Source organism: Atractosteus spatula, chromosome 20, assembly GCF_055471065.1.
Source record: "Atractosteus spatula isolate fAtrSpa1 chromosome 20, fAtrSpa1.hap1, whole genome shotgun sequence".
Taxonomy (NCBI): domain Eukaryota; kingdom Metazoa; phylum Chordata; class Actinopteri; order Semionotiformes; family Lepisosteidae; genus Atractosteus; species Atractosteus spatula.
This window is the reverse complement of record NC_142725.1, coordinates 11,613,056-11,639,974: the sequence shown is the minus strand read 5'-3', so window position 1 is coordinate 11,639,974 and position 26,919 is coordinate 11,613,056. Positions and strand designations below refer to the sequence as shown.

General features: G+C 39.1%; 1 protein-coding gene across 8 annotated transcripts in view; it reads right to left on the bottom strand.

Moving 5' to 3' along the window:
- The window catches only part of LOC148817520 (rap1 GTPase-activating protein 1-like), a 124,901-nt gene that overhangs the window by 61,453 nt on the left and 36,529 nt on the right, over window positions 1-26,919 (bottom strand). For 5 of the 8 annotated variants that reach the window (XM_088938230.1, XM_088938237.1, XM_088938231.1 and 2 more), the window contains exon 1: window positions 10,319-10,432. The exons of the other annotated variants lie outside the window; for them this stretch is intronic. In XM_088938230.1, the coding sequence (XP_088794356.1) occupies window positions 10,319-10,428 (110 nt within the window). In that variant the 5' untranslated portion in view covers window positions 10,429-10,432. Of the gene's footprint in view, window positions 1-10,318; window positions 10,433-26,919 lie in introns of those variants that run through there. 8 annotated transcript variants of the gene reach the window in all.

Here is a 26,919-nt window from a genome sequence, read left to right as displayed (position 1 = left end):
CTGAGATCCTAAGAATATTCTAATAGCCCTGCTGTTCACTATGGGGTTATTCGAAATTATGGTCTAATACCATTAAATGAGGGCCTATTTTCTATCAACTCTAATTGTTTTTCCCCAACAAATGATTTGAAACTTCCTTTATTTACCACTAAAAAGACATACATAGAGTGCGTGTCTCTGGAGAGGTAATTAAGATCTGTCAAATTAGCCATAAGGCAAGCTGTTCATACAGTAGGTGGGTGTCGTGTAAAAACACACCAAAGTGAACAGTTTCATCTGAAAGGTAGGGGTGTAATTTAGCTCTTCAAATACTGTATATCTCTGTCCTTTAGTTATAACGACAAAGGCAGCATTTTGCATCTGATTTAATATTCCTCTATTAAGTATAATTTATCATCAAAAGATTATGTGGAGTATAGCTGATGAGACATATGTCTTTGTAATCACCTAGGTAAAAGAAAATATACTATAATTTAATACTAATGTCTTTATTTTAATAATTGACTCACTCTTTCCAAAATGTGATAATACAGCATCATGTAGGTGGTAGGTCAGAGGAGGAGACTATATATACAGAACTGAAAAGCTGTTACCTTTCTTTTTCAATATAACCAGAAACTGACATTTCATTCATTTTTTTTCTGAAAGACACTTCAGACATTAAAATTGTGTATTTTCTAACCAGCACTTTGATTAGAAAATAAATGTAAGAAAATAATAAGAAAACTGCTTACATTTTATTGTGCAGTTAGAACTGGAAAGGCTATTTTTTTTTGTTCTAGCTACATTTCTAGTTTCTTTGTATGCTACCTTTCATATTTCCCCTAACATTAAATAATTCAAATACCTTTTATTAAAATGTGAATACATGTATTTCAAGAATATCCTGAAGCTATCCTTTTATCCCATAATATACAAAATTCATGAGGAAAAAAGAAAAAATTGAGAAAGAATCATTACTGTTATATAGTATACATGTTCATACCACTGTTTTGCAAAGTCTCTCATTGTAGTCATAAATGAAAAAGCTTACTGTGTGCAAACTGTGACTCTTGTTATTTTACTATAGTTCATTTTTGAGATGTCTGAAGGGCAAATAGAATTAATTTGAACCACATTTAAAACCACTGCACAGCTGACCCTATTTATATAATTCCCTTAACACACAGTGTGGAGCCCAGGCCAGCCTTTAGTAATCAATATCAATTCGCCCAAAAGCCCATTCTGGTGCCTCTCATACCATTTTCCTCCTCCTTGAAGCCTATTGACAATGACAATTCATAGCAGGTGGAACATCTTGATCAAAAAAAAATTACAGAGGTGAAGAAGACAGAAATCTGTACTTTAATTTAGAAGACAGCAGGACATTCGATACTCGGCTTCAATACAGGAAGGTCCATAAGCTTAAAGCACATACTGTAGATCAAGATGGCGATTTTTGATTGATCGGTCACTACTGGTGGGGTAAATCACTACTGGAGTTTACCAATGTGTGGAAACCTTCTGGATCTATGGCTTAGGGTACAGTATCCCTTTGTCAGCAGGTATGTGTGTGTGCAAGTGTTCCTCTCTCTATGTTTTGGGCTCCGTTGAAAGTGCTCTGGTCAGGGTGCCTCTGATTTACCTGCTGATCTACAGCCTTGCCTCAGGATTGTCAGGCAGTGACCCCTGCAATGCCAACACGGCTCCACACAGTGCTGTAATCTGTCTGCCCTTTCAGGCCCGGCAGTGAGCAAGCTGGAGTGCAGGGAGTGCCGCGGGGGAGAGAGGGGCGCCTGTGAGCAGGGCATGGCAGAAAACATTGGCAGAGAACCGACTTCAAAGGAGAAAACATTCTTTTTTTTTGTTTAAATGAATATTTAAACAGGCCTTATAGCCTGCTGTACAGGAGTCGGTGCCTCTTCCAAAAACAACCCCCTCCTCCCCTCTCACCATCACACCGCAGTCTGATGTCCAAGCCTCCAGGCACACGCTGACTGTGTGAGCACACCACACTTACTCTCATGTTATTATTCTTTACTGCGGCTGCTGTTTCCCTCAGAATGCGTGATCGCAAGGGGGCTTAATCAGCAGTAATATACCCAGCACGCATGCATTAGCTCTCTGGCCTTTGATAATGCACGGCTACCCCATCTGTTCCTTCGTCAAATGTCAATGCTAATTGCAGGTAATTACCAGAAATGCTGAAACGTATAGATGACTCTTCTAAATTGTTATTCACCGTGTCAGTGTAAACACCATCCTTTTCCTTCTTCAAGCATCTAAAGCATAGCTTTTGGCAGTGTGAATGGGCAGGAGAATGAAAAAGGAATTTGGTAATGCCTCATCAGAGCGCACGGCAGTGAGGTTCAAACACTCTTTGGATTCAACTGCATGCAGTTCCTGTCAGGACCAGTCACTCCCTGAATAAAAAAGGAAATAGGAAAAATGTGGAAGATTTAAGAACATAATTTCATTGCAGGGTGGTGCAATGGTTGTATTGCCTTGCAGCACTGCGGGTAGAATTCTAGACCTGCGGTGCTGTCTGTGAGGAGTAAGTATATTCTTCCCTTGCTCAAGAGGGTTTCCTCCAGGTGCTCTGGCTTCCCCACACAGTCCAAAGACATACTGGCAGGTGTATTGTCCCTGGTGTGAGTGCCATGCAATGGACTGTCATCCCATCCTGCGTGTACCCGGCCCTGCACCCATTGCTTGCCAGGATAGTCTCCAGGTCCCCTGCAACCTTGTACTGGATGTAAAGATCCGGAAAATGAATGGATGGAATTTAATTGCACAGACGTCTCTTTGCATTCGCCTCACACAAAAGAACTCTACCTGTGTCCTGTTCCAAATACAGAAATGGCCTGTTTTTGTTTTTGTTTTAGGAACTGTACTTCACAGAAACCACACACCAAGCAAATCTGTAAGACAGACTAGGATATTTAGCTAGTGTAGAGAAGGAAAACAGTTAAACTAAAAGGGCATTAAATAAACTTGAAACAACAAACATCTTTCTTTTGGTTGAAAAGGCCACTGAGGTGTGGTGAACTGCCCGTTATACTAATGGACAAGCTTCCAAGCATAGCCTTAAGACCTCCAGAACTGTTTCATCTGATTTCAGTCCAAGTAAGATAATCTAAAATAGCAAAATCTGTTTTAATACATGCATTCTCACCAGTGTAACTGGCATCTCCATACTTTGAAAAGCTTTTCAATTCCCTTCCTAAATTTGTAAGAACTGGATTATAACACCAGCAGTTTATAATACAAGCCCATAGTGAGCAAATATTAATGAGCTCTTCTAATCTGCCCTTTTAAAGAGATAAACACCATAAGTCCCTTCACAAATAATGGTAAAACATAACCAATTTATTTACACAACATATAGTCACTGGAAATAAAATCCACCGCTTACAACAAAAGGTTTATATTAATTCAATTGGCAAAGGCCCAGTTTAAATTGAAGCTTTTACCTACTTCAATCACAATAGCACCTTTCCATTGTATTGCTTTTGCAATCTTCAACTGCTGGGGGGTCAAAAGTTTCATTCAGTCTGGGCTAACATCACATTATAAACCATTATACATTTAAAAGGTACAGATAACTACAGATCCTTGCTTCTAATGAATGTACTGAATGCTACAGATTTAGGAACTGTTTGTTTTATACAACTTGTCAGCCTAACTAGGATATAGTCTTGAATTACAGACTGCTTACGGCTCAATATCTAACAAACAACAGTGATATGAGACCCCAGGAAGCATTTATTCTGAAGAGACAGCTTTATTGAGATATTCTTTATGACTATAGGAAGAAAGGTTGATTAGGTAATTATTATACATGTAATTATCAGCTAATTAGAACACTTTTGAGACAGTACCTCAGTCATAAATGGCTTGGCAACTGTGGAATACCAATTTCTCACTCTAATAAGTAATTTCTAATTAATATTCAATAAAAAGAAGCCTTGCTTCATAGTGATTAGTTTGGGACTCTCGTCACAAACCAAGAAACATTAGATGCTTTATTTTATCATTGTCTAAACAAAAAGAGAATATACTTAAATAAAGTGACATTACTAAAACTGGGAAGGACAAAATTGTATAATGGTATTGTTGGCAAATGGCTTTATATACAGAAAAATTTTAATGAGTTACGTGGAAAGAATAGGACTAAAAATAAAATCCCACAATTTTTTGTTAACAGATGTACAATATAGTTTGAAAAACACAATTGAAAAACTGTTTTTGGGAGGGAGAAAAAGTGACTCATTGGACCTCAAATTCACTGAAGAGCACTGGCCATTGACAATGCCTGAATGTTTAGTCACAGGAAATAGGAGTTGGTAAAGCTTCATCCTTTATTAATTTTGCTGTCTTTACTGTCTCAACTGGTAGGCTCAGAGTCTCAATCTACCAATGTGTTTAACTTTGTTAAGTAAATACTGCACATCAGCAGCGCAACCTCTTCTTCAGTCTGTACACAGCACCTTACTCACAAAGTTTATCCAGTCTGAGTTGCCATAGCTATTTTTTTATATTTCTGTTGATACTGCACATGCAGAAATGCAAGTGACACTACTAAACCAGAGAGATGTGTAAACACAATGAAATGAAGACTGACTTATGCTCAAGGCAGCAAACTCTTTGAGACAACCCATGTCTGTAAACCACAAAAAGTATGGAATGGAGCGACTAAAATCATGGCATTTACTGTTTTCAAAGTAAAAGCTGCAAGAGGTATTCATACTATTATTTTGTCAAATATTTTGAAGATTCTTGATCAAGACACTGTTGCAAGCAAGATGATAGCTTACGAACGAAGCAATATTATGATTCACTGCACGTTTTCTACTAAAATCTATTAATTGTGATATGTTTTCAAAAGTGGTATATTTTACAATACAGATTTTTTGTATGCAATACACTATAGTCTACATGATGGGAAAATAAGATAATACAGCACAGGATTTTACCAGGAAATGCTCACACTTCCTACAAGAAATGATACAGCTTCTCTTTTTATTCATTGATCCCACTTAAACACAGTAATGGACTGGATGCCGAGAAAGAAGATGTCAAGCTGACAAAACACTGCACAACAAAAATAATTTACCAAGGATTTATTTTTCTCATACAAACAGCTGCAGACACGCTGTAGAGTGATAAATCCTTGAGGATATGACACCATCAATCTATAGGCCATTTAAAAGTTTACTTTTGATGTTATGACATTGTGTTTTCCCTGAAAATAAACTGAAGATCAGTTTAGAAAATTCTTCCACTGAAATGAAATAAAATCTTTGTGCTTGTATTTCAGAAATGACAGAATCACTTAAAAATGCACAAACGGATTTATTCATTTCAGCATGTGCAAAGATTTCAGAATCCCATTTTATATATAAGTACTGGTGAAAACAGTCTCAAAGGGATTCACTTACATTAAGTAACATTAAGGTAAAAGGCATTAAGGTAACAAGCTTGACTAATTATTGTAGAACAACTCTCAATAGGCTTGGTGGGCAGGTTGCAGCCAGATGAGGAAGCTCTCGTCAGGTATTGGGAACTGACAATGAGGATTCTAATGACTGACCTTTTGCAAACAAGATCCAAACGGAGGAAAAAAAGGCTTTAGCCTCAGCTCTGTGCATCAGGAGGCACAAAACCCAGAATTCTGCATAGCTATTGGACTACCCTTAATAATACTAGAATTTAACAGAAAGCTGCAAATGCATAGCAGGATTTAGCCTCAACAGTGCATATGATGGAAGTGACAGCATGCACACAGCAACACTTTATCTCACAGCTATCATATTACTCATGAGGCTCAATTGAAGTCTGGCACATTGCTTAAGCCCCAGTGGAAGAAAATCATCAGAACAAATAAGGGTGGTAAATTGCTAATAACCAAAAGAGAATGAAATAAACCTTAGTTTAAATAGGGAATGTCTATTGCTAGGAAGTATGCCGATCACACTGAAGCCCTGCAATGGGAACATGCTCTGTACTGTACCTGCCTGAAAGCCCATTTCTGTCCAGTGAACCTTGTGCAGAGCCAGTAGATTATGAATTACGCCGGTTACTTAATCCAAGGGACTGCAAACTCAGCATTACCTGTTCAAAGCCAGTTCTGCATGTCATACCGCACATGCTGGACAACCACCCCAGTTGATAATATTTTCATCCCCTGAGCCACCCCCGTCAGAAACAAAACGCATACAGCTCACTCAAGTCTGCCAAGGGCAGCACACGCATGCACAGGGAGAGACGAAGACAGGAGCGATCAAATGCACACGTAACAACATGCACAAAGTTACTTACTCTTCTTCAGCACGTGCAAGAGCACAGGCAATTTACACGGGAGGAAAATAAGTCAAGAATGGCTTTTCCCCACCTCTGCCCCCCGTGCTGCCTGCAGAGACTCTCAGCAGAGTGCTGGTGGGTGCAGCCGTGGGGCAGTCCTGCTCCGGCGCTCTGATGAGACCTGTGTCAGGCTCGGGCTCCGTGCACACCTGCTGGCAGCTGTGATTCGCTCGCTCCCTTCAATCACGGCTGCAGTGTCCCCACCGCTCCTCGGCTCTCTCCTCTCTTCTCCTCCCCCCCCCCCCATGCAGAAAAGGATACGGAGACTGAAGCCTGCCGGTCTGTGCTGTTTGATGGAGGTTTGTTTTGAATTCATTACGGCTTGCCTTAATTAAACATGCCTCCCTGGCAGGGGCTGTCGCTTAGGCAACCGGATTAGAAATTCAACAAAAAAAAACCTCAAGCATGAGCTGCCCACCCCCCACACCTAAAACTGCTTATAAAAAAGGATCTGCTGTGGCTAAGGACATAATGTTGTCAATATTTTTGTATGGGGGGTTCTGTAATCTAATCTAATATTCTGTAACAAAAAGTTGGCGTTTGTGCTGTCCAAACCATCTGCACACAGTTTCATTTGTACTGTTCAGTGAGAATTACAGGCTGGCTTCAATCTGACAGCAAGGCTGTATTTATGTCTGTTATCATCACTGAAAGCACTACAATATAGGCATCGATACAGTGAATGTGATCATTGTAAACACAGAGATAAAAATTAAATTTTATTCAAACATCTACAGGACTGAAGTGAAAACCTACTCTACTACCTGCAAAAGGTAAAGCAGATTTTTGCTAAAAATAATCACCAGCTATGTAGTGAAAGACAAAAGGTCTTTCAAAAATGGTGTTCACCATGTCACAGGCCACAAATCAGACAGGTATCTGTGGTCGCAACGAATATACAGGCTGGCTTTTTGATTACCTGACTGATGATGATTTTAAAGACTGCTGTTTTCAAACTCTAGTTTTGAGGATTCATTAAAACATCAGGTTTCCAATGCAACCTGCACAGAATTATTTATTTTTTTCTGTTTTAATCCCATCTCCAAAGCAGTAATATTGGATGCCCAAATTATTCATTGAGCACCCCCAGTCTCATTCTTACCAATTCAAGCACTCCTTTAACCCAAATTAGGCCTAATTCAAACAGTATAGAAATACCAAAGACCTTGGTAGCTCCCCAGGAAAATCCACCCAGTAGCAGATATTCCAGGTGAGGGTTGAAGCACCGGGCACAAGCCAAGACTGTAAACTAAACAAGACATCAGTCCGTTGCAGTGCACAGGCAAGCATGCCCAAAGAGACAATCTGGACACACCAGCTAAGAATATAATTTCGGATAGTGGGAGAAAAGTGGAGCTCCTGGCAAAATCCCACAGGACCAGGAAGACCAGGGGAGATCACGCAAACTCTACACAGATGGTATCACAGTCTGGAATCATACCCAAGACCAAAAAGCTGTTAGACAGCGGTATTGACTGCTACAGTATGTCGATGTGCCACCTAGAATACTAGAATAGACTAGTATGAAGACATATTGCTTTTAAAGCAGTGGTTGACATTTTAATTCACAGGCACAAAAGAGGGCTGAGGTGTTCCAGATATTTCAGAGGAGTGTCTGCGAACGAGAGGCCACAGATCTGTGTGTGAAAGGAATGAGACACAAAACCTCAAGCTCCTATCATTGCCTTCAATCAGTAGCCAGCAGCATTGCATGACTGACTCAAACGAGTTTAAGAAAACACCACTTCCAGGAAAATGCTGTTCCTTTTAAAATTCAGAATACACTAGATAGCTACTGAAGTTTGCACAGGACCTAGAAACACAAAAATCACATGTGTTTGTTTTGCTCAGGTGATTATTTAAACTCTTATGGCAATGACTAACATAACATTTGATGGAGCTTTCAATTTACTGTTTATCATTTGCAAGTGTTTTGTTTGAGTTTTAAGTATGGTTTTGTACAGAACAAAAAGTACTTTAACGATTAATTATATATCATGTGTACAAAGTGCTAAAACCTGCTCATCTGGAATTTTGTTTCTATTGTGTCCGTTGGTGAAATCTACTGCAACTGCACACTGAAGAACTTGTGCTCAATCCCCTCATCAAAGACATCCATGTCACTACATTTGCTGGAAAAGGATAATTCACACAAAAGCATTGTATTAGCTAGTATTATATAAAGAATGCTTGAGGGCTAGATTATAATGATAATAATATCATTAGGGAGATTACAGGGAAAAGTATTCAAAATTATTTGATGTACTTCTTGTATTTGTTGAAGTCATAGAGTTGTCTCAGATTTTACTCTAGTTTTATTGATCTCTGTTTTATTGAGAAGGCTCTTCTAATTTAATGTCAAATGAGCTATTTAACAAAATCATTTTTGATTATACAGTATATCTGACTTTTCTAAGTTCTACATTTAAGAAATATTTAATTTCATTTTCATTATTACAATTTCAAATGTAAAAGGGGATACAATGAAACCTGAAAACACTGTTCTTAAGATGAGTACTGTACATGGACAGGGTTGATGAAAAATTTAGATTCCGGGATAACAAAACAGAAATGTATTTATCATACTAAGGATGTTTTCAAATAACATCTTCATTTTCATTAACAGCTCATCTGTCACTCAATTTTCAGACAATGTGCTTTTTCTGCACACAGCTTTGTTCTGACCTGCAAATTATTTTTTTCAAGTAAATTTATCGGATGACTATTTCCAGGATGTGTTCAGAACTTTGAGAACCCTCTTCTGCTCCAGGGGGAAGAGACACAGTTGCTATGCCTAAGGACACAGGACAAAGCCAGAATATTGTCTCCAAGAGCCACCCACTTTGAACGAAAAGACATTTTTCACTGCTGGAACACAAAACATGGTTGTGCGCTGACCCTTTACTGCTTTGTTTAGGGTTTCTCTTGCCTACACAAAGCACCACACGTGTTTGTTTTGCATACAAGAGACACACCTGGAAAAACTAAAGCAAACTATGCCTTTTAAAAACCATGCAAATACTGGTTTACAGCTTTGTTGAACAATCTCCCCAAACCTTCTTCAGCCTCCACTGTCTTCCCAATGTAAACTAATCCCCACAGACGTCTCACACTCATCACAGATTTCTTTGCTGTTTCTCAGGGTTTGGAAACTGCAGTGCTTATGGTTATACGACAGTAAACTGACATGCAGAATGCTTCATTTTATATCAAGTCAAGGATTTACTTTCAGTTATCTTGAAAATTTAGAAAGCAGAATCAAGACATCCATTTGAACTGACCAAAATGTAGAGACGTACATTTTGTAATCTACTGTCATGTTGTGCATAAAATAGTTTTTCAATCAAATCACTGCAAGACAAGGTCCTGACATTTTTCCTCAGTGCATTATGATGACACCAGAAGCACTGTTATCTTATCTTTTATAAATCTTATCTTTTAATGTCTAAGTAAAAGTATAGTTAATTTAAAGACCAACTGAAAGAAAATCCTGAAAATCCAGTCTGTTGGCAGGAAGGGTTAGAAATGGTCTACATACCAAACTGCAGTAGACATAAGTAGTTGATGGCCAATTCATGGCTGAGACCAGGCAATGTTTTAACCCAGTTCAAAACAAGGCTATGAGAATTATGTTTATATTAGCCCCTTTTCTGTAAACTGTTGTAGAATCTAGAATGGGAACCTCAACTGCTTTATTATAAAATCTAAACTTTTTTCAATAACTGAAAATGAGTTAATTGCCCCAATTTTCAAGCACATTCAACTCAAATGCACATTAAAGACTAAATATGCTATGTCAAAGTGGTATTCGCAAAATAATTCTGAGGCTGGAAACAAGTTCTGTCCTGGTTTTTATAAAGCCACCCACAAGGACAGGCTGACACTACACATCTCTGAATGGTTATATTTCATCAAAAGCTGTATATTATCATGTATAACCATCAAAAACGTAATGGGAAACAACAACATAATTTACCATCCTTGATGAAGTCTGTAGTATAAGGCATCAGAGGCATTCTTTTTCTTAGACTTCTCTGATGTCCTCAGCTTGTGTTTCAAAAGAAAGTCATCCACACTGAGAAGCATTAGTGCTCTTGAGATGTGCATGGAAATAATATCCAACAAGGGTAAACAGACAGGCCCTCCTTAGCTGGTCTGAGGTGCACTTCATCTTCACACACCCTGTATTTAAAGACAAGAGGAGTGTCCCAGCCTACGCTGTGGCCCTTTGTCAAAGTGTAGTGTTACAAACCTGGCAAGATACTAGATGAGAGAGTAGGAGCTGATTTTTTTCTCGCCTTTTTTAGTAATGACGCTAAACCAGTTTCAAAAGGCTCTGTTGCGTGAACACCATGGGCGGTTTTAAAAGTCTGCTCTTTGGTATGTCAGAAGCTTTCTCCCGTTAGAACTCAAGAAGGTGGTTAATATTCTGCAGCTTCACACCTGATGAGTGAGCTCTAGAAGAGATATTGGCTAAGCCCTGCTGCAGTGTATCAGCACGCCCTGCAGAGAGAGGCCCAGCACCTTCTGTTCATCTGCTCCCTGGCTTCTCTTCGCCACTGAGCAGAGAGCACATCACTGTGCTGAGTGAAGGGCTCGCTTCTGTCTTAATCTCCACGTGTTCCAGTTTGGTGGCAAATTCCCTGTGTGCAAGAGATCCCCAAAAGAGATCAAAACAAAACAAAAAAACATCCGATTGTGGTTCTCGCTGTCACTGGCACGTGGCAGGCTGTAACATGTCAAAGGGTTTATTAAAGAGACCACTGATGATCCTAAGCCTTATTAACTGCTCCCCTGACAAAAACTCTCAGATTACAGTGACAGAAAATACTAGTGTCGGCTCGTTGTTCCGATCCTGTCACTGGCCTGCTGGACTTTGTTCCTCTTTCGGCAGCTCTGCAGTCTTCACCGAATCAAGGCCTGTGATTTATAGGCACAGCTCTCGACAAGACTCCCTTTTGTGACAGCTAAACATAATCAAGTATTTAAATTAGGACTATATCAGCCCCTAATCAATAACCAACTGTCAGCTACAATAGTAGCTGCATGTATCTAGGAACAAATCAGAGCAACACAGTGATTTAACTGCTGAATAAAAAAAAATGGTTACCTACTGTAGCTGCAGTAATAATATTTTTCCATTTTGTCATTTGTCTTTATAAATGATGATTTTTACTATTGATAGAAAAATAATTTATACCATGATAAAACACATATATCAATATAATCATATAACGATGCAAGGCTCAGAATCATGAGATTACTCCGCAGCAGGCAGGTCCTGTGCTCCACAAAAGGGAAATTATTTGTTTTATTTTGATTTATCCTGTCATTTCCTTTTGTTGTGGAAGATTAGGAGGATGGGCAGCTACTTTTTCTTAGGTTTCCTACTTCTTTCTCTTGGACCAGTTCCTCTATTTTTCTATTATTTTATCTGTTGTCTCTGTCCCTACTGATTCTTCTGCCCCCACCTGCACCACTGGGTTGTACTCCTTCTTTCATCACTCTACAAGTTCTTCTTCTCCACTGTTCCTTTTCTATCTGTTCTGCAGGACAGCGACACTCTGGAAACCAGCCTCCTGGCTGAGCTGGGCTCAGCTTTCTGCTCATGGCCTGTGTTTTTAAATGAAGTTCCCAAGTTCAGGAGGGATGATGACAACCAAGTTCACTTTCATCTCAACTGCCCCGACTCGCAGTCATTGCCGACATCCATCCATCTTCTAATCGCTTAACTCAGGGTTGACGGGGAGCTGCAGCCTACACTGGCAAGGAGGAAGGCAGGATACACCGTGGATGGGACGCCAGTCAGTTCTGAGATTCTGTAAACTTTTTTTTTGTTTTCCTTGTGACCACTTTTGTGTGGCTTAACAGGATAGGGTGGCAGACTCCCAGAGGGGGAGGAAGGAAACAAAACATTAGAAAGAAAAATGGACTTCAGATCCAACGAGTGTTAAAAGTAACAATACCCTGGAACACCATTAAAAGCACTGAGAGTCCTATACTGTCCTACTCACTGTGGACTCTTGGAGAGCACTGGACTGATCTTCTGTGAGTGCCTGTTTGCAGTCCTGACATGAGGTGAACCATTCTGATTTCAACAACACACTTGTGCTTCCGTGAACATCATCCCTAAGTCACTTTGCTATTTGGAAACCAGATAGAGGTAATTCAAATTCAAAAAGGGGGTACTGCAAATAATTTGTATTTGTATGTTACCTACAGTACCTCATACATAAGATCACGATAATATTTTGTAATACTGCATTCAAAGGCACTTCTACTGCAATACTCAGAGAGCTTTGTTTCCAGTACAAGCAGTCCTGGCTATGGGACTATTAAGGAACATAACCAGGTGAGCTTGAAGAGCCAAATACTTCCTCTCATCAGTGGATTTTCTAAATTTAATTTCCTTAGCATTACTCATTGAAAATTCACAAATGTTGAAAATTTGTACGCACAGAAAGCACTTGGTCTTGGCGCTCTTTTATAATTTAAAAAAAATAACACAGTACTATCTTCTAGCCATGACTTAAGTACACCTACTGAAACTACTGATTCATTAAACTTTACTATGGTTTACTGTCGTATACCAAATAAATGTTCGAATATATCATCCCGAAGAAAGTGTTTAATCCCCTTCCTGTTCCAACCCAAAGATGGGGGCAGGGAAGCATCTTACCTCGTGTGAAATACAGTACAGCAATGCCTTGCTTCGTGCACAGTATGCGATTCCAGAGAAAGGAGCATTGAGGTAATCAGTAATAACATAAGCAGTTATAGCATGGGTTCAAAGGAGTTATGGAAATTACTGATATTCTCATAATGGTTACTAATTAACTTAATACACAAAAAGTTTATTTTACAATTATAGTTACGGAGGAAATACAAAACATTTGGCTGCACACCAATGCATTCAGTCAGAGCTTGCTGAGATTAACCACCATCTGCCTTCACTCCTCCAGCCTGGCGGTGTTGATGTTGTTGATGGCTACATCTGCCAGGATGGGCCAGGCTGTGGCTCATCCTGGGGACCTAGAGACCTCTTTTTAATTAAAGAGACATCTTTTCGATGGGTGATTACAAATAGAGTTAGCTGTACAGTAAGCACACGTATCATGTCACTCTTCATTTGCAGACAGCTTATGTGAACTTTTTCATTGCACTTTGCTTATAACACACATAGTAGCGGGATGCAAAACTACTGCCATTGCTGAGTGTGCTTTTGCCTGACCTGCATGAACATCACAGACAGACATTCTGCCTTTATACAGGGATATTTGGAGTGGTTTTAATAATGGTCAGGACAAAGACCACGATAGCGAATCAGTGATAGCACAGAGCCAAGCGAGACATTGCTGTATTGTGATTAATGATAGACCTTTCCTCCATAGGTTTTCAGTTTTCAGGGACTGGATTTTTTAGCTTTACTGCCCTCTGCCCCATTCATTGCACACAACATACTGTATCAGATGAGCTACCAACCCTGTGAAGACCTACAGTACATCCACCTTTGTCATTTCTCCTACTATAACAACTACCTTCCAGGTCCACTCTGCGAAAGATCAAAAGCCCCATGTTGCATAACAAATCGCCAATAAACAAATTAATACACCAAAAAAATAACAAAAGCATTTTTAAAAAATTAGTGTTGGTAAAACTGGTTTTATGGCCTACTCATAGAGGAATCTAAAACCTAATCCACTTAACATGGTTGATACTGGTGGGTATTCTGTGTTGTTACTTTTTCAAGAGTTCATGTCTACTACATTCCAGGATTTAGGAGGACACTTTTTATTGGAGACCATTTCCCTTCTCTCCATGTGGTGATGTTAGAACATGTTACAGTGAGTATGAATTACAATCATTGCTCTAAAGAAGACTGCATGACTGAAACATTACCTGTCTTAATAGATAGAGAGAAAAGTCCAAAAACAAAGATTGGAAAACCAGTGTTCAAGAATTGTCTTCACTATTATTTGTGGCAATCGCTGTAAGGTGCTGTACACACCTTAAGGTGCTGCAGTGTTAACATATATATGCTAATATTAGTTAACAGTTAAGACGGAAGTTATTTCTCCCATCTTTGATAGACCATTTCCATGAGCAAAACAATTGTGATCCTTTTGCATCCTCTTTGAAAGTCCTGAATTTCCATTGCATCCTCTCAAAATCATATACACCAGAACACAACTACTGGCAAGAGTGGCACAGCTACTCTTTGAAGAGCTGCACAGCACCATCCAACACAACAGATACTAGAGGGCACTTCAAAACAAAAGCACGCAGCTATTAGAATACTAGTTATAATGGTTCTACACTCAATACTGATACAACTGAACACTGCTTTTGTCCTGGATTTAAAAACATTAAGACACTCCACAGTCATTACAGAGCAAGGTTGTAATGCTGTCAACATAGACTGTGGCCTGCATGATTAAATAAAAGTTTATAAAATGTTCATAAAACTAGAAAGCGATGAATATATTGCAGAGATTCATATATTATTGATTGGGGTCTTCAAGCACATGTATCATAAATGAGCTGTACCGGTTTAAGGGTTTGCTTTGGTGCCGAAGAGGTGGAACAAAACCTCCTTAGTAAAAAAGGCATGCTTTAATATCCACGCATTCACTTTCAGTGTTATGCTGATGTCATCTAGCAGCGACATCACCTGCTGGGCTACAGTGTTATAGGGATCTTTAAACATCACCATCCTGTTTCCCTTTTATACTCTTTTACCAAAAGAGTAGATACCAAATGCAACAATAATTCTGAATATCCATTACACAACATGTAGTTTAATGCCAGAACATGGCATGTGGAATTTGGTGAACTGCTAATGGATGCTAAACTAAAACCAGATATGTACTTTAATTTGAAACCAGTTCCTCAGGATACAAAAGTCTCAGCAGTCAATGAACTAAAATGCATAGCTGCTACGCTCACTGCAATGTAAAAACCAACAAATAACACTGAAAATATTAATACTTCAGTACATTGCAGTCTGGTAACTTGTGTGCCTTTCTAGAGAATTGACACACCAGGAAACAAAAGAGGAAATTGTTTTCTTTTTGGGAGTGGTTTAATGCCAAAGACTTTAAGACAAGAATAAATCACACTAAATATCACAGAGATTCATAAAAATTGTACGGATTTTAGCAACAGACTTTAGGGGAGAACCTGACATTAGCCAAAATGGATATCATCCCGTAGCCTAGAAGTGTGTGATTACTAGCAGCAGTGTTTTTTATTATCTAGAGGAATAGGTCTTATCACAATTAAATTAGCATTATTCATGTTCAAGTAAGTCAACCACAGTGACAACCACCCATTTATTTTTTATAAGATGAATCAATTTAATGAATTAATGATCCCTACAAGAATACATTGTTGAATAAATGACTTTGAAGGGAAATAGGGTTTAATCTCTATCTTGAAGCATACAAAAAGCACTGGAGAAACACCAGGAAAATTCTGTGGAACTGCACAACTTTTCCACATCCCAACACTGTGAACACCAAGTATCTGAGTGTATTACATTTCATTTCCAGATGTAAGATCCAAAAAACTGAAGAGTAAAAAAAAATGAATACCAGAAGAAATGCTGAATTATACAGTACTGTATATAGTGCCTACTACCTCCTAAATTTTAGAAAATATTACCCATGAGGTTCTGAGCACCTCTTACTCAGAAAGACTTGTAATACCTTCAGGCAGCAAAAGCAATCAGCTGTTTCATTCATTAAAATCTTTGAAAAATGCAAAGAGATAAGCAGGTGCATAAAGAGTAAATTTAGTCAGTTTTGTGGTTGTTATTTGGTTGCAAAAAAATGATCACTTTCACGATAAGTAATGTATACTTTATGAAAAAACCTAATTCTATCTTAGATATTGAACAATTTGCACTAAAATCAGAGTCAGAAGGTGGTAATGAAGCATAAGCTTTAAAGAAATTAACTTATTCTAGCTAAATCAAGTCTTATTACAGGTGCTCACCACTCATGACAGCCAGCTGTTCCCACTATTTTTCCTCTCTTCCCATTTCATACGAAATTCACGGGCGCTTTCTCGTCAGTACAATGGCTTAGTAAACGAAAAGTAGTTATCAAAGTAGATAGCCTACAAGAAAGCAGACTCTAATCTAAAATGGTGTATGAACAGCACCCACATGCTATCACACAAAGCCTATATTCTTGGTATAACTGAATGCAGCATTCATGGCCATTGCAAACAAGAGAAATAATCTGTTTTAATGAATATTACTCAAAAGGTAAAATATAGCAAAGTTATCAATCAGAAATGATCATTATCACCAAAGAATCCCACCCCACCTCAAACACATCCTTTATTAAGGGTTAACAAATGCCCAGACAAATGAGGACCTTTAATCTCTGAACAGACTGAGAGTTTCTAATACCATATTCAGGTTTAAACTAGGGGAACTAGAGTCATACAGCCTCCTATGGAGTTATACAATTATAGTCCAATAGGGCTTCATCAATTTTAGGATGCACCAACAAAAACAAAAAACAAACATTTGAATGTGTGTATCCTAACAATGGTTCCACCTGAAGAAAGATACAAATGCTCACTCTGAAGTATGAAGCAAAACATATCCTACATATTCTAATTATACAATAAGCTTCAGAGTTGGATTAACACAGGAACCCCTAAATTAGCAGGATTTTCCCTACTGTATTTCTAAACCTCCTGTACATGTATCAATGTTCAGCATGAACATCTGGCGCAGAACGGGGCACTAAACCAGATTTCCAGATGCAGATGTGTTTGCTGCATTGTATGCTTGCTGTTTTGTCATGTTTGGGAACACACAACTCCACATTTCTCCAGGTCAGACCTTCTCATTGTAACATGGAAACGCTCTGCATAACCTCACTTACTTACAAATTGCAACTGTATGTGCTACAGGGATCTGAAGGACACGCACGTGGATTAATATGTGTCTTCCACTCAGTTCAATTACAGGTCAGTCTGTATTAGACCTAGACAGGAAGCTGGAGGTGGAGAGAGAATGGGCCAAACACTGCACATGAAACTTGACCCTTCCTTGAGCAGGAGATATGAATAGATGGGTACTTGTTCAAAAGGTGACATGGTATAGTTGTGAAATTGAGAGCTAAGGGATGAATAAAGGTCAGCAGGTTTAGAAGATCAGTTGAGTATTGCAGAGGTTCGTCCATTATCACACTCTCTCTACCCAGAACAATGGCGGCAGCATTGTTGTGGAATTTGGTGCCATCTCCTACAGTGCTTCCCTTTCATCAAGAGACTGACTTTAAAGTTAGTAAAGGGACTGTGTTCTTATATGTGGAAATGCAGTAATTATTTTCTTTTGTGGACACCCCAGTGGTCCCAGGCAAGACAGACCTCTCTGTGTGGAATCTTGATCCTCTTATTTGGTAAGGGAAGACAGATTCCTTCCAGTCTGGCATCAGCTTCAAGAATAATTTTGCTGTGAACATGGCCATTTACTTTAGAAACAGCTTTATCTTTCTTCTGAGTTCTGAGCTCTGAGCTTGACTGTCCTAGATGTGCCTAGACAGTAATAGAAAATAAACAATATGTATGCAACAGCAACTCCCAATCAGTCTATTTGTTCTTTCCTAAATTCTGTGGATCAGAGGAGCCATTCTGTACATGTGACTGGAATTATTAAGAGCATGTGAACTGTCCCTGACTTTATAGCTGAAAACAGCTCAGTAAAGTGTAGCCTGCCTTCCTGGCTCTCTTCCAGCCGTTAATCATGAAGAGACAAACAGGCACAGGTGTTTCTATTTGCCACTTTGGTAGCTCCTGAAATGAATCTAATCAGTTCATATTTCTGACACCTGATTGCAAAGGGAAACAATTTGAACACAACAGCCTATAAAAGAGAAATAAATTAAGTGTAGGAAATAAAAGTCTCAGTGCCCTTCAGCACCACACCACTGAGTCACTTAAGCTCAGAGTCCAGCCCGACCCTCATCTGACCTCCATACTGCAAGGAGAACGTTACTGACAACCTAAAGTTTTTTTTTTGCAATTTATGGTCCTTTTATTGTTATGTCGCAGCTACCACAAAGCAATGAACATGACAAATTTAAATTTTTTTTGAGCCCCCAAACCATAAATCAAAACTGAGGGTGTTTTCAATGCTGAGCCCTTTTGCTCAACTTGTGCCTGTCCTGGAGTGATTTCCTTCTTGTTGCAGGAGCGTATTTGCAATCGTCCGGGCATGAGCTTAACTTGATTGCCTGGCATGCCTGCTCACACCTGTGCCTGAATCAAGTTCAGAGCGACTCTGGTCTCTGGCAGAGAAAGTCTGTGATGAAAGACCTGAGATTATTTAACTGCACTTTTCAGTCACACTGCAAAATCCAATTTTTGTGCCTACTAACAAAGAGCTTTTCACATGAAGTAATTTGGAAAGTCTTCATCTGATAGAAGCAAAACACTGAATAATCATGTGCCCAAAATAAAGGGCTTTCTGGCTCCATTCTGATAGAAAAGAAGTTTGGTGGTTACTGAGCTATTCTGGAACATACTAAAAATCTAACAGAATGTTCTGGCATTACACACCATATAAGAATTACTAAGTCTCCAGCAGAAAATAAAATGTCATGCTGAACTGCTTAAAACTTAAGCTTAAAACTCCAAAACAAAAAAAAATGCATGGTATAACAGAATATAACTTATCTCGGTTTCTAAATCCAGCTTTTCTAAATGTCAATGCAATTAAACTGCACACAAATTTCCACTGGACTTAATCAGATTAAATAAATACCTCTTATTAACAAAGCCGCAGAGGAAACCAGGCCACGACGCAGAGGAGAGTGACATCTACAGTACAATAGGTACTCAGGGCTGATTGACCTGTAGCAATCCTCCTTATTTTACCTGCAATTTACTCCAGCTCCAACTATAAACTCATCAGTTTGCACATCACGGTCTTTGAAGATATTGTTCCCTTCTTTCTCAGGAATCCTTGCAGTTCTTTTCTGAAAGAGTCTGCATGGAAGGACACAGCCGATTTTCAATCCTATTCCTCATCAAGTTGTGAATTGCATTTGCAGGGCAGTATGACAAACACAGGGTTGCCTGTGCCCTTTGTTATGGTGCCACTACTGCAAACTGCAGGCCATCCATTCACAGAGTGCATTTATTCCATATGCATTAAAGAGCCGAATGTTTCCTCGATGATGAATAGGCTCATCAACTTCCCAGCATGTGCTTCATTCCACTCTTTGCACCTACCTTGCAATTTAGACACCAAGTCCAACACCTGGGAAATACAGTCGGTGTCTCTTGAACTGGGAAGGACAAACCAGTCCAACAGTCAGGTGTCATACAGGCTAGCTGCTCCAACTCTAAGATCCATTCAACTTTCGATCTCTTCATTACTCCAGAATTACTTTCTTCCTCTCCATCAGCAAGATTACAAAGAAATAATAATAATAGTACTGCTTTGTTTGTGATGCAGCAAAATGAGCTGCATATATTAACATCCATAAAAACAGTTATTTTCCAAGAATAAATTAATTCAACGTCAAAGAATTTTATGCATGGTCACACAATCCCTCTTACTACAAAGTAGCGAAACAATTTGGGTGTTTACAAGCCTCACATTAACTGTGCAGCCTTTCAATTCTATACACACTAAGAGAGTTATGACTAAAATTAAATTAAATGGCATTTATAAAAGGAAAAAATCAATATACATTTATAGCAGCCGACGTTAGTAATCTCACATGTCCAAAATGCAATCTAGGGCTCCCAAGTTATTCAGTCTGCCAGGGTGTTTGGTCAGAGTGCAATCTGAGCCCTAAGGCCCAAACATCATCAGTCTGATCCTGGGTCACATCCCTGGGATAGCATCTGAGATTCCCTAAGTGGCATACAATTGGCAGAGCACTGCCCAATGAGGGTGGACATCAGCTGGCCAAGGTGCTCTCGGATCTCAGTGAATCAGCCACTCCCCTGACCTGTCAGGTGCCTGTAGCCTTGTAGTGAGTTCACTGGGAGATGTAGCTCTCCTTCAGTCAGCGTTGCCTGTCTTGTGAGGCGCCGTGGAGCTGCTTACATTGCCCAAGACAACGGTCTCGGACACGTCGGTCAGTGGGACGGGGTTGTCTTCAGCTCCTCCCTCCCCATGAAGTACAGGAGCAGTAGCCATAAACATGTGGCTCATCCAGGTTCAGTGGACATCTAATGAAAAATATGTTGACTCCAAATGTATGCTGTAAAAAATAATCTAATGTTGTGTTTTTTGTAAGGTTTTAAGACACCAAATGTTTCACTTTCTCTGACTCTGTCTCTCACTTTCTCCCTTTAAACTGGTAATTTGTCCCTTGCAAGTGTAGCTTATTTAATAGATACCAGTGTCTGTTTTCTGTAGAAAATGTTCGCATTTTCCAGAGACCTCTACTGTTAGGTCCATGTGTGGAGTAAAATAAAGTTGTATGACCACCCTAGCTAAAGGAGTGTAATCTGCTATTTCCCACTCTGCTGCCAAAATTCTCAGTTGTCTCTTTAAGCATGGGGCTCAGATAAACTGATGAGTGCAGTCAATTACATAATCTGTCCAAAACAGCCTTGTGGGAAATGCAATGGACTGTCTCTTTCTGTGTAGGCTTTAATTTGTTTACCTACAGGCTGATCTACCTAAAACAATGTTACAGCATGAGTACCAAGAGCTTTTAGATTAATAAAAAACAAGGAACACATTTCAGTGAACACCAATGATCATACACAATATACTTCAAAACACTGAATGCTGTATATGAGGGATCTATGTGTTTTTTTTCAGCCTGTGAAGGTGAAGTTAATGACTGCACCGAATATCGCAACTTCATGCCTTTCAGTTGCTGTAGGTTGTTATGCTTCTCTGTGCCATGATATAAAATATTAAGGTGATATTAGGGTTATATAACTATGCAGATACAACTGAAAGCAACAGAGCGAAGCTACAGTAGCTGTCTGGTCTGGCCGTCCATCTGTTCACAAACTCAAAAATATATGCAACAATAATAGACAGCAGAATGCGGGCGTGCCAGCGTGGGGTGTGTAGGGGACATGACTTGCACGATCTGTTTAAGCACAGGCCCTATTTGCAGGCTGTGGCACTGGAGAACAGCATCTTGTGCTAAGAGGAAGGGCTGTGAGCAAATCATCGGCAGGCTGGGTCACCAGCCCAGCTGTCCACAAGAAAAGCAGCTGTTCTAGACTAAATTAAAATGTTTATCGACGGCAGTCAATAAGTGTTGCTGGTTTTAGCATTCTTTCTCCTATATGCACCCTAGAAAGACCTACTGTTGCTCTAAGGCTCTAGGAGATGGGCGGTGACCCAGTCCTGAAGGCCCTTGCAGAAGCAGTTAGCACAGGGACTCATGAAAGCAAGTGGGTGCGAACCTACTTGTGAGCTACTGCATTTGGAAGAGCTGGAGAACAGCCTAAGCCCTCAACAAAACCATCTGTAGGAATCTGGGCTTCTGTCAGGGACTGGCAGCTATTAACAGACCTAGAGAAACAGCTTAGATTCCCCCCAACACGTTGTAACCACCACCTTGAGACCAGACATTGTGCTGGTCTCGGAGATCACCAAACAAGTTACCTTACTGGAGCTCACTGTCCCTTGGGAAGCTAATTTAGAGGAGGTCTTTGGAAGGAAACTCACCAAGTATGAGGGACTAGTCAGTGAGTGTCGCAGCAGGGGCTGGAAAGCTACTGTAAATAAAACGAATAGCTTTTGTATGAATCTTTTATTAGAATGTGTCAATGTAAAATCGTCATAGGTTGTTTTTTGCCCTCAAAAAATATTCTGCTTTGGAAAGACTTTAAAAAGCAATGATCGAAATGATTTCAAAACTGAAATGTACACTTTACACCTTTTTACAGTTCCTCTAACACCAAAGCTCGGCAATGTGAAGCACAGACATTGATGAGTCATGTAAGTTGAAATGACTAAAAACAATTAGCTCATCAAATTACTAATGCAAGTACCAGGCATTTTACTGAAGAACCATATAAACAAGCATATCTCAGCACCTTAGTCTAGAAGAAATCACTTAAAAATAAAACATCCTAAAAGCTACTCTCTACTCTACCTCAGCGTAGACTACCATCCCTGTATTACTAGTACAACTGCACATCACTACTCACTCCCATTACAACTGAACATCACTTCTGACCCCTATTCCAACGGCTAACCTCCACTCACTCCTATTACTGCATTAATGTTTGGTTAGAAAAAAACACTGCAACACCCTTTTTTAAAAAATAAAACAAAATCTCTTTATATCATTTGTTTCTAGTAAATCATGCTTTCCAAGGCTTCTTAAGCTATGTACATGCCAGGGGAAATCCTGACAGAGTTGTCCTGGGGCACTTTTATAGCAAACACAACACAAAACATAACTAGAAGTAATTGAAAATGACAATAATGAAAGTGCCTGACGTTGATGTTGTAATCTTCCAGTCTTATCATTTATATCTGAACAGGACACAGATCCATGTGTCTTCACTTACAGGAATCAATTGTTCAGTCTATAGATAATGATGTTTTATTCAAACACAAGATGTTGGCTGTATCCTTGATTTTTAAACAGCTGCTGTAAAATGCAGGTCTTAAGACCTCTCTAATTTACAGCATCAAGTAATGAAAAGAGTAGCATTGGTTCAGGTATTTTCCTCTCATTACACTGTAACAAACAGCGTTTTATACCACCTATTTGTTCAACAAGTCTGATTAGAGCTTGAGGAAAAAAGAGGCCCTGTGTCAGTTTCCTGTTAAATGAGAAGGGTATCTGGTATCAGGCAGTGGGGTTTAATCAGTCTTTTAATCATGGCAAGCTAAAGAGGTTTTCTGGCAGCAGGGGGTTAGTAAGGCAAACCTCACAGATATGGCCATATAATTATCTATGCGTCAACCAGATAATTAATAATAATTAGATACAAAGGTTTACCTGATTTAATGATCAGCAACAAAGAAACAGAAGAAGCCTAGGAGACCCTTTTAATTAAGGGGTTTTAATTAAATGTCAGAATTCTCTCCATGTAGGAAACACTGCTGTTAAAACAGAGAGTTGAAAGAGACCAAATGGTAAATTCATTGACTTTGAGTTGAATTCAAGTCCCCACTCAAGACCAGAGTGAAATACATCCGGATGTATTAGTGGTTGTTAGCCTGTAACACAATATAGCATTACAAACAGCACAGGCTGAGCATAGCTGTGTGGTAAACTGCTAATATGCTTCATTGCAAGATTAAAACAAAAGCAAATGAAAACGTACTTATGGAGTTTTTGAAAACTGAAGAACTGAGGTTTGCACACAGTGGAATTAACCCAAACATTTGACTGGAATCAATATTTTACTAGATTGTACATTGTTTTTCAGCCACTAGGGGGAACTCAACACACATGCTCATAGGAAAGCATCAAATTCAGAGGCCAAAAACATTTTCCTGTTTACCTAATTTCAACTGAATAAGCAATACTGACACACAGCTCAAGTTCCTCTTTAGCAAAGTGAAAATGATGTTTCTGCGGGTAGGATAGAACTATGTGATCAGACTGTCACTATTTAATGAGTTTCTGATTAATTCCTTGTATATAACATGGAGTTTCTCTTATCGCCCAAATCTTGGAATCCCTCTCATTTCTACCTTACATAAAATATTGGCTGAAAAGTATATAAACTGGAATTATAAACTGGAATTTTTAAAGTCACTGTATTTCCCAAATTATTTCAAAGATTGATCAGGAAGAGACCCATTTCATTCACCTCTTGTAGCAATCAAGCACAGAGTGAAATTAAGCCAGGATACTGGAGTTAACTTCCTGACTCTTCCATACAGTGTAATGGAATCTTTAATAACCAAGTTGTCAGGACCTCTGCTTAATTTTTGATCTGAGGGACTGTATCTCCTTGAAAACACCTTACTGGGGCACCACTATATTGTCACCATACTGGGGAACTGGATAAGAAATTCTGGTCCAACAGGAAGAGGAAGAGCAAGAGGAAGACATCACCTACAGTATGTAAACATTAACACCTTTCAGTAAAACAGTAACTTAGAGGACAACCTTGCTTAGCTTCTAATATCCAAAAAGACTGACTATTAGGTTACAATGCTGCTATCTTGCATATACTGTATGTACTATAGTATAATACTGAGGTACAGTAACTAAAACACGTTTAAATTACCATGTTCAGGTCTCATATATGTACTGTATGTATACCTGTGTGTTAAAAATAGCTTTTTAATATCAAAATAGTCAAACACGTTTTTAGGTTTGGCATAAACATCAAATAAAGACACTCTAGTGCAAATTAAAGCATGCATAAATGGCAGATACAATTTCTCAGTGTGAGGATTATGGAAATGTCGGTTTTAGCTTATTATGATCATGTCTCAGGTCTTCGAATAGAATTTGACAGCTTGCAACAGAATGCCAGTCATGTGCTATTTTTACACACATAAAGCATGCTGCTTTTAATTGGTCTTGCTTTGGCTACATAGGCTGTGATTAAACTTTCCACTGGGAAATAAGACAATGCAATAGACTATAAAAAGGGAAGGAGCATTAGAGCATGATTGCTAGCTATCTGTATGTGTCTGTGGTCACAACCCCTCTCCCCCGAGCTGCCCCCTGCACTGATCCCTCTGGTAGTCTCAAAAGAGATGACAAGCAACTGTACAGATCCATCAGTTTATGTTTTGTCCTTTATATTTTCTGAATTAACTTTAGTTTTCTTGTTCCAGTTAGAAAGTGCACAGTGTTCAGTTTCTCACCCCATCACTCAAGCATGCCTCTTACAGAGCCGAACTGCAGAATCCAATTAGAAAGAGGTCACAAAGCTCTGTTAATTCATTCTTCATTTAATTAACCATCTTATGAAATATGAAAGGTCATTCTACATGCATGCCATATTTTTACTCTACAGTGCATGCTACTTTGATTAACATTGATGTTTTCAGCAAAACTTACCTTCGGGTTTCTGAGGGTTCCAATGAGCTTTACTACACTATGATGAAACTGTGACTCACTACATTCAGACCACATTACGCATTTATAAGACAGACTGTAGATAAAAGGAGTGCTTTCATTTAATCTTGCTTACTTTTAGTTTCTGGCAGATAATCAGTTACAGGACCTCATCCAGCCTGATAGAACTGATAGAATCAGCTTCAACATTATGACTATAAGCTGTCTTAAATATTCCAAGTTTATATTGCCATGATATTATCAAAGGTAGTAAGCTAAGTGTGGTGACAGCATGGTTAAAATTAAGAGAAACACAATGAGGGGCTGATATGTTGCAAAATAATTCTAATTTCCCTACAAACGTGACATCTGGAGTTCCACAACACACGCAACTGGTTCTTCCTGTTGAGCTCCACTGCACAGGTAACTCTTCACCTGGCTTCTCCTCACACCCACTAAGTGGAGGCTGTCATGGCAGGCAGAACCATCCACCAAGATGAATTTCTCTTCTTTGCTCTTGTATTTTGCTTTTGCTATTGAGATGGCAGGCTTTCATCTTTATCTCACTTCCGGTCTGATTCATGACAGCGCTCGTACATCTTGGTTTTCGGTTTCCAGCCACAATGGGTGCCTGTCATGCCCAGTCACGTACCAGGCCCCTGGCTCAGAGAGCTGTGAACAGACTGTCAAAGGGGCTGGTGGTGATCTGTGCACTGAGCAGACGACTGCAGAAGAATATGACCATTCAAAACTATAGTTATGGACAAAATGTGAGTATGGGTAAATATTGAAAGTGAGATTGTATGAAAACACACTGTGGAAAATCCTAAGGCAGTACTTGTTAAAGAAGCCTGGACAGAACAAAATGCGTATAGAAAAGCATCCTAAAATCTTAATGTCCACCAAGGTACTTCAATTTGTTTTACTGGTAAAAATAAGACTTTGATATGACATGAAAGCAGATGAACAGAAGTTATTTAAAAAAACTTCTGAGAAGTCTCAGGCATCATCTAGCAGAAAGTATATCCCATCTTTTCAAAAATGTATTGCCAACAAAGGATGGGAAAATAAAACAATGCTGAAGATTCAGCACAATCTTGTCTCAAACTAACCCTTAATGCAGAAAAATCCCCTGAATTGTCTTATCTATACTGGTGGGTTTTGTCATGTGGGCAAAATTGATAGGATTTGCCATTAATTGGGCATTACATAGAGTACATTTACAATTGGTTTTGTGCAAATGTACGTAGAATACATTAACACAAACGCAATTGGTTTGGGAGCAATTTTCTTTACAGTGAAAGCTGTGAGAAGGGATGAACTGCTCACCAGGCATGAAACCTTTCTATCATAATGGACATTAGCATGCAGGAGATGTAGTCACCTCTTGCGTCTCATTGGAAACAGTGAATGGAATATGAATTCAGGCTTTTATTTAATTTGGGGGAGGCTTGCTGTCCCCATAGCAGAAAACCAACAATATTGTTCTGCTGTAGTATTCTGGTTAATACACAGGTTTCCTGAAATTCTTATTTTGTAGAATTATCTCTTGCCATTTCACAAACTCCCAGCAGACCCTGAACATACAGCT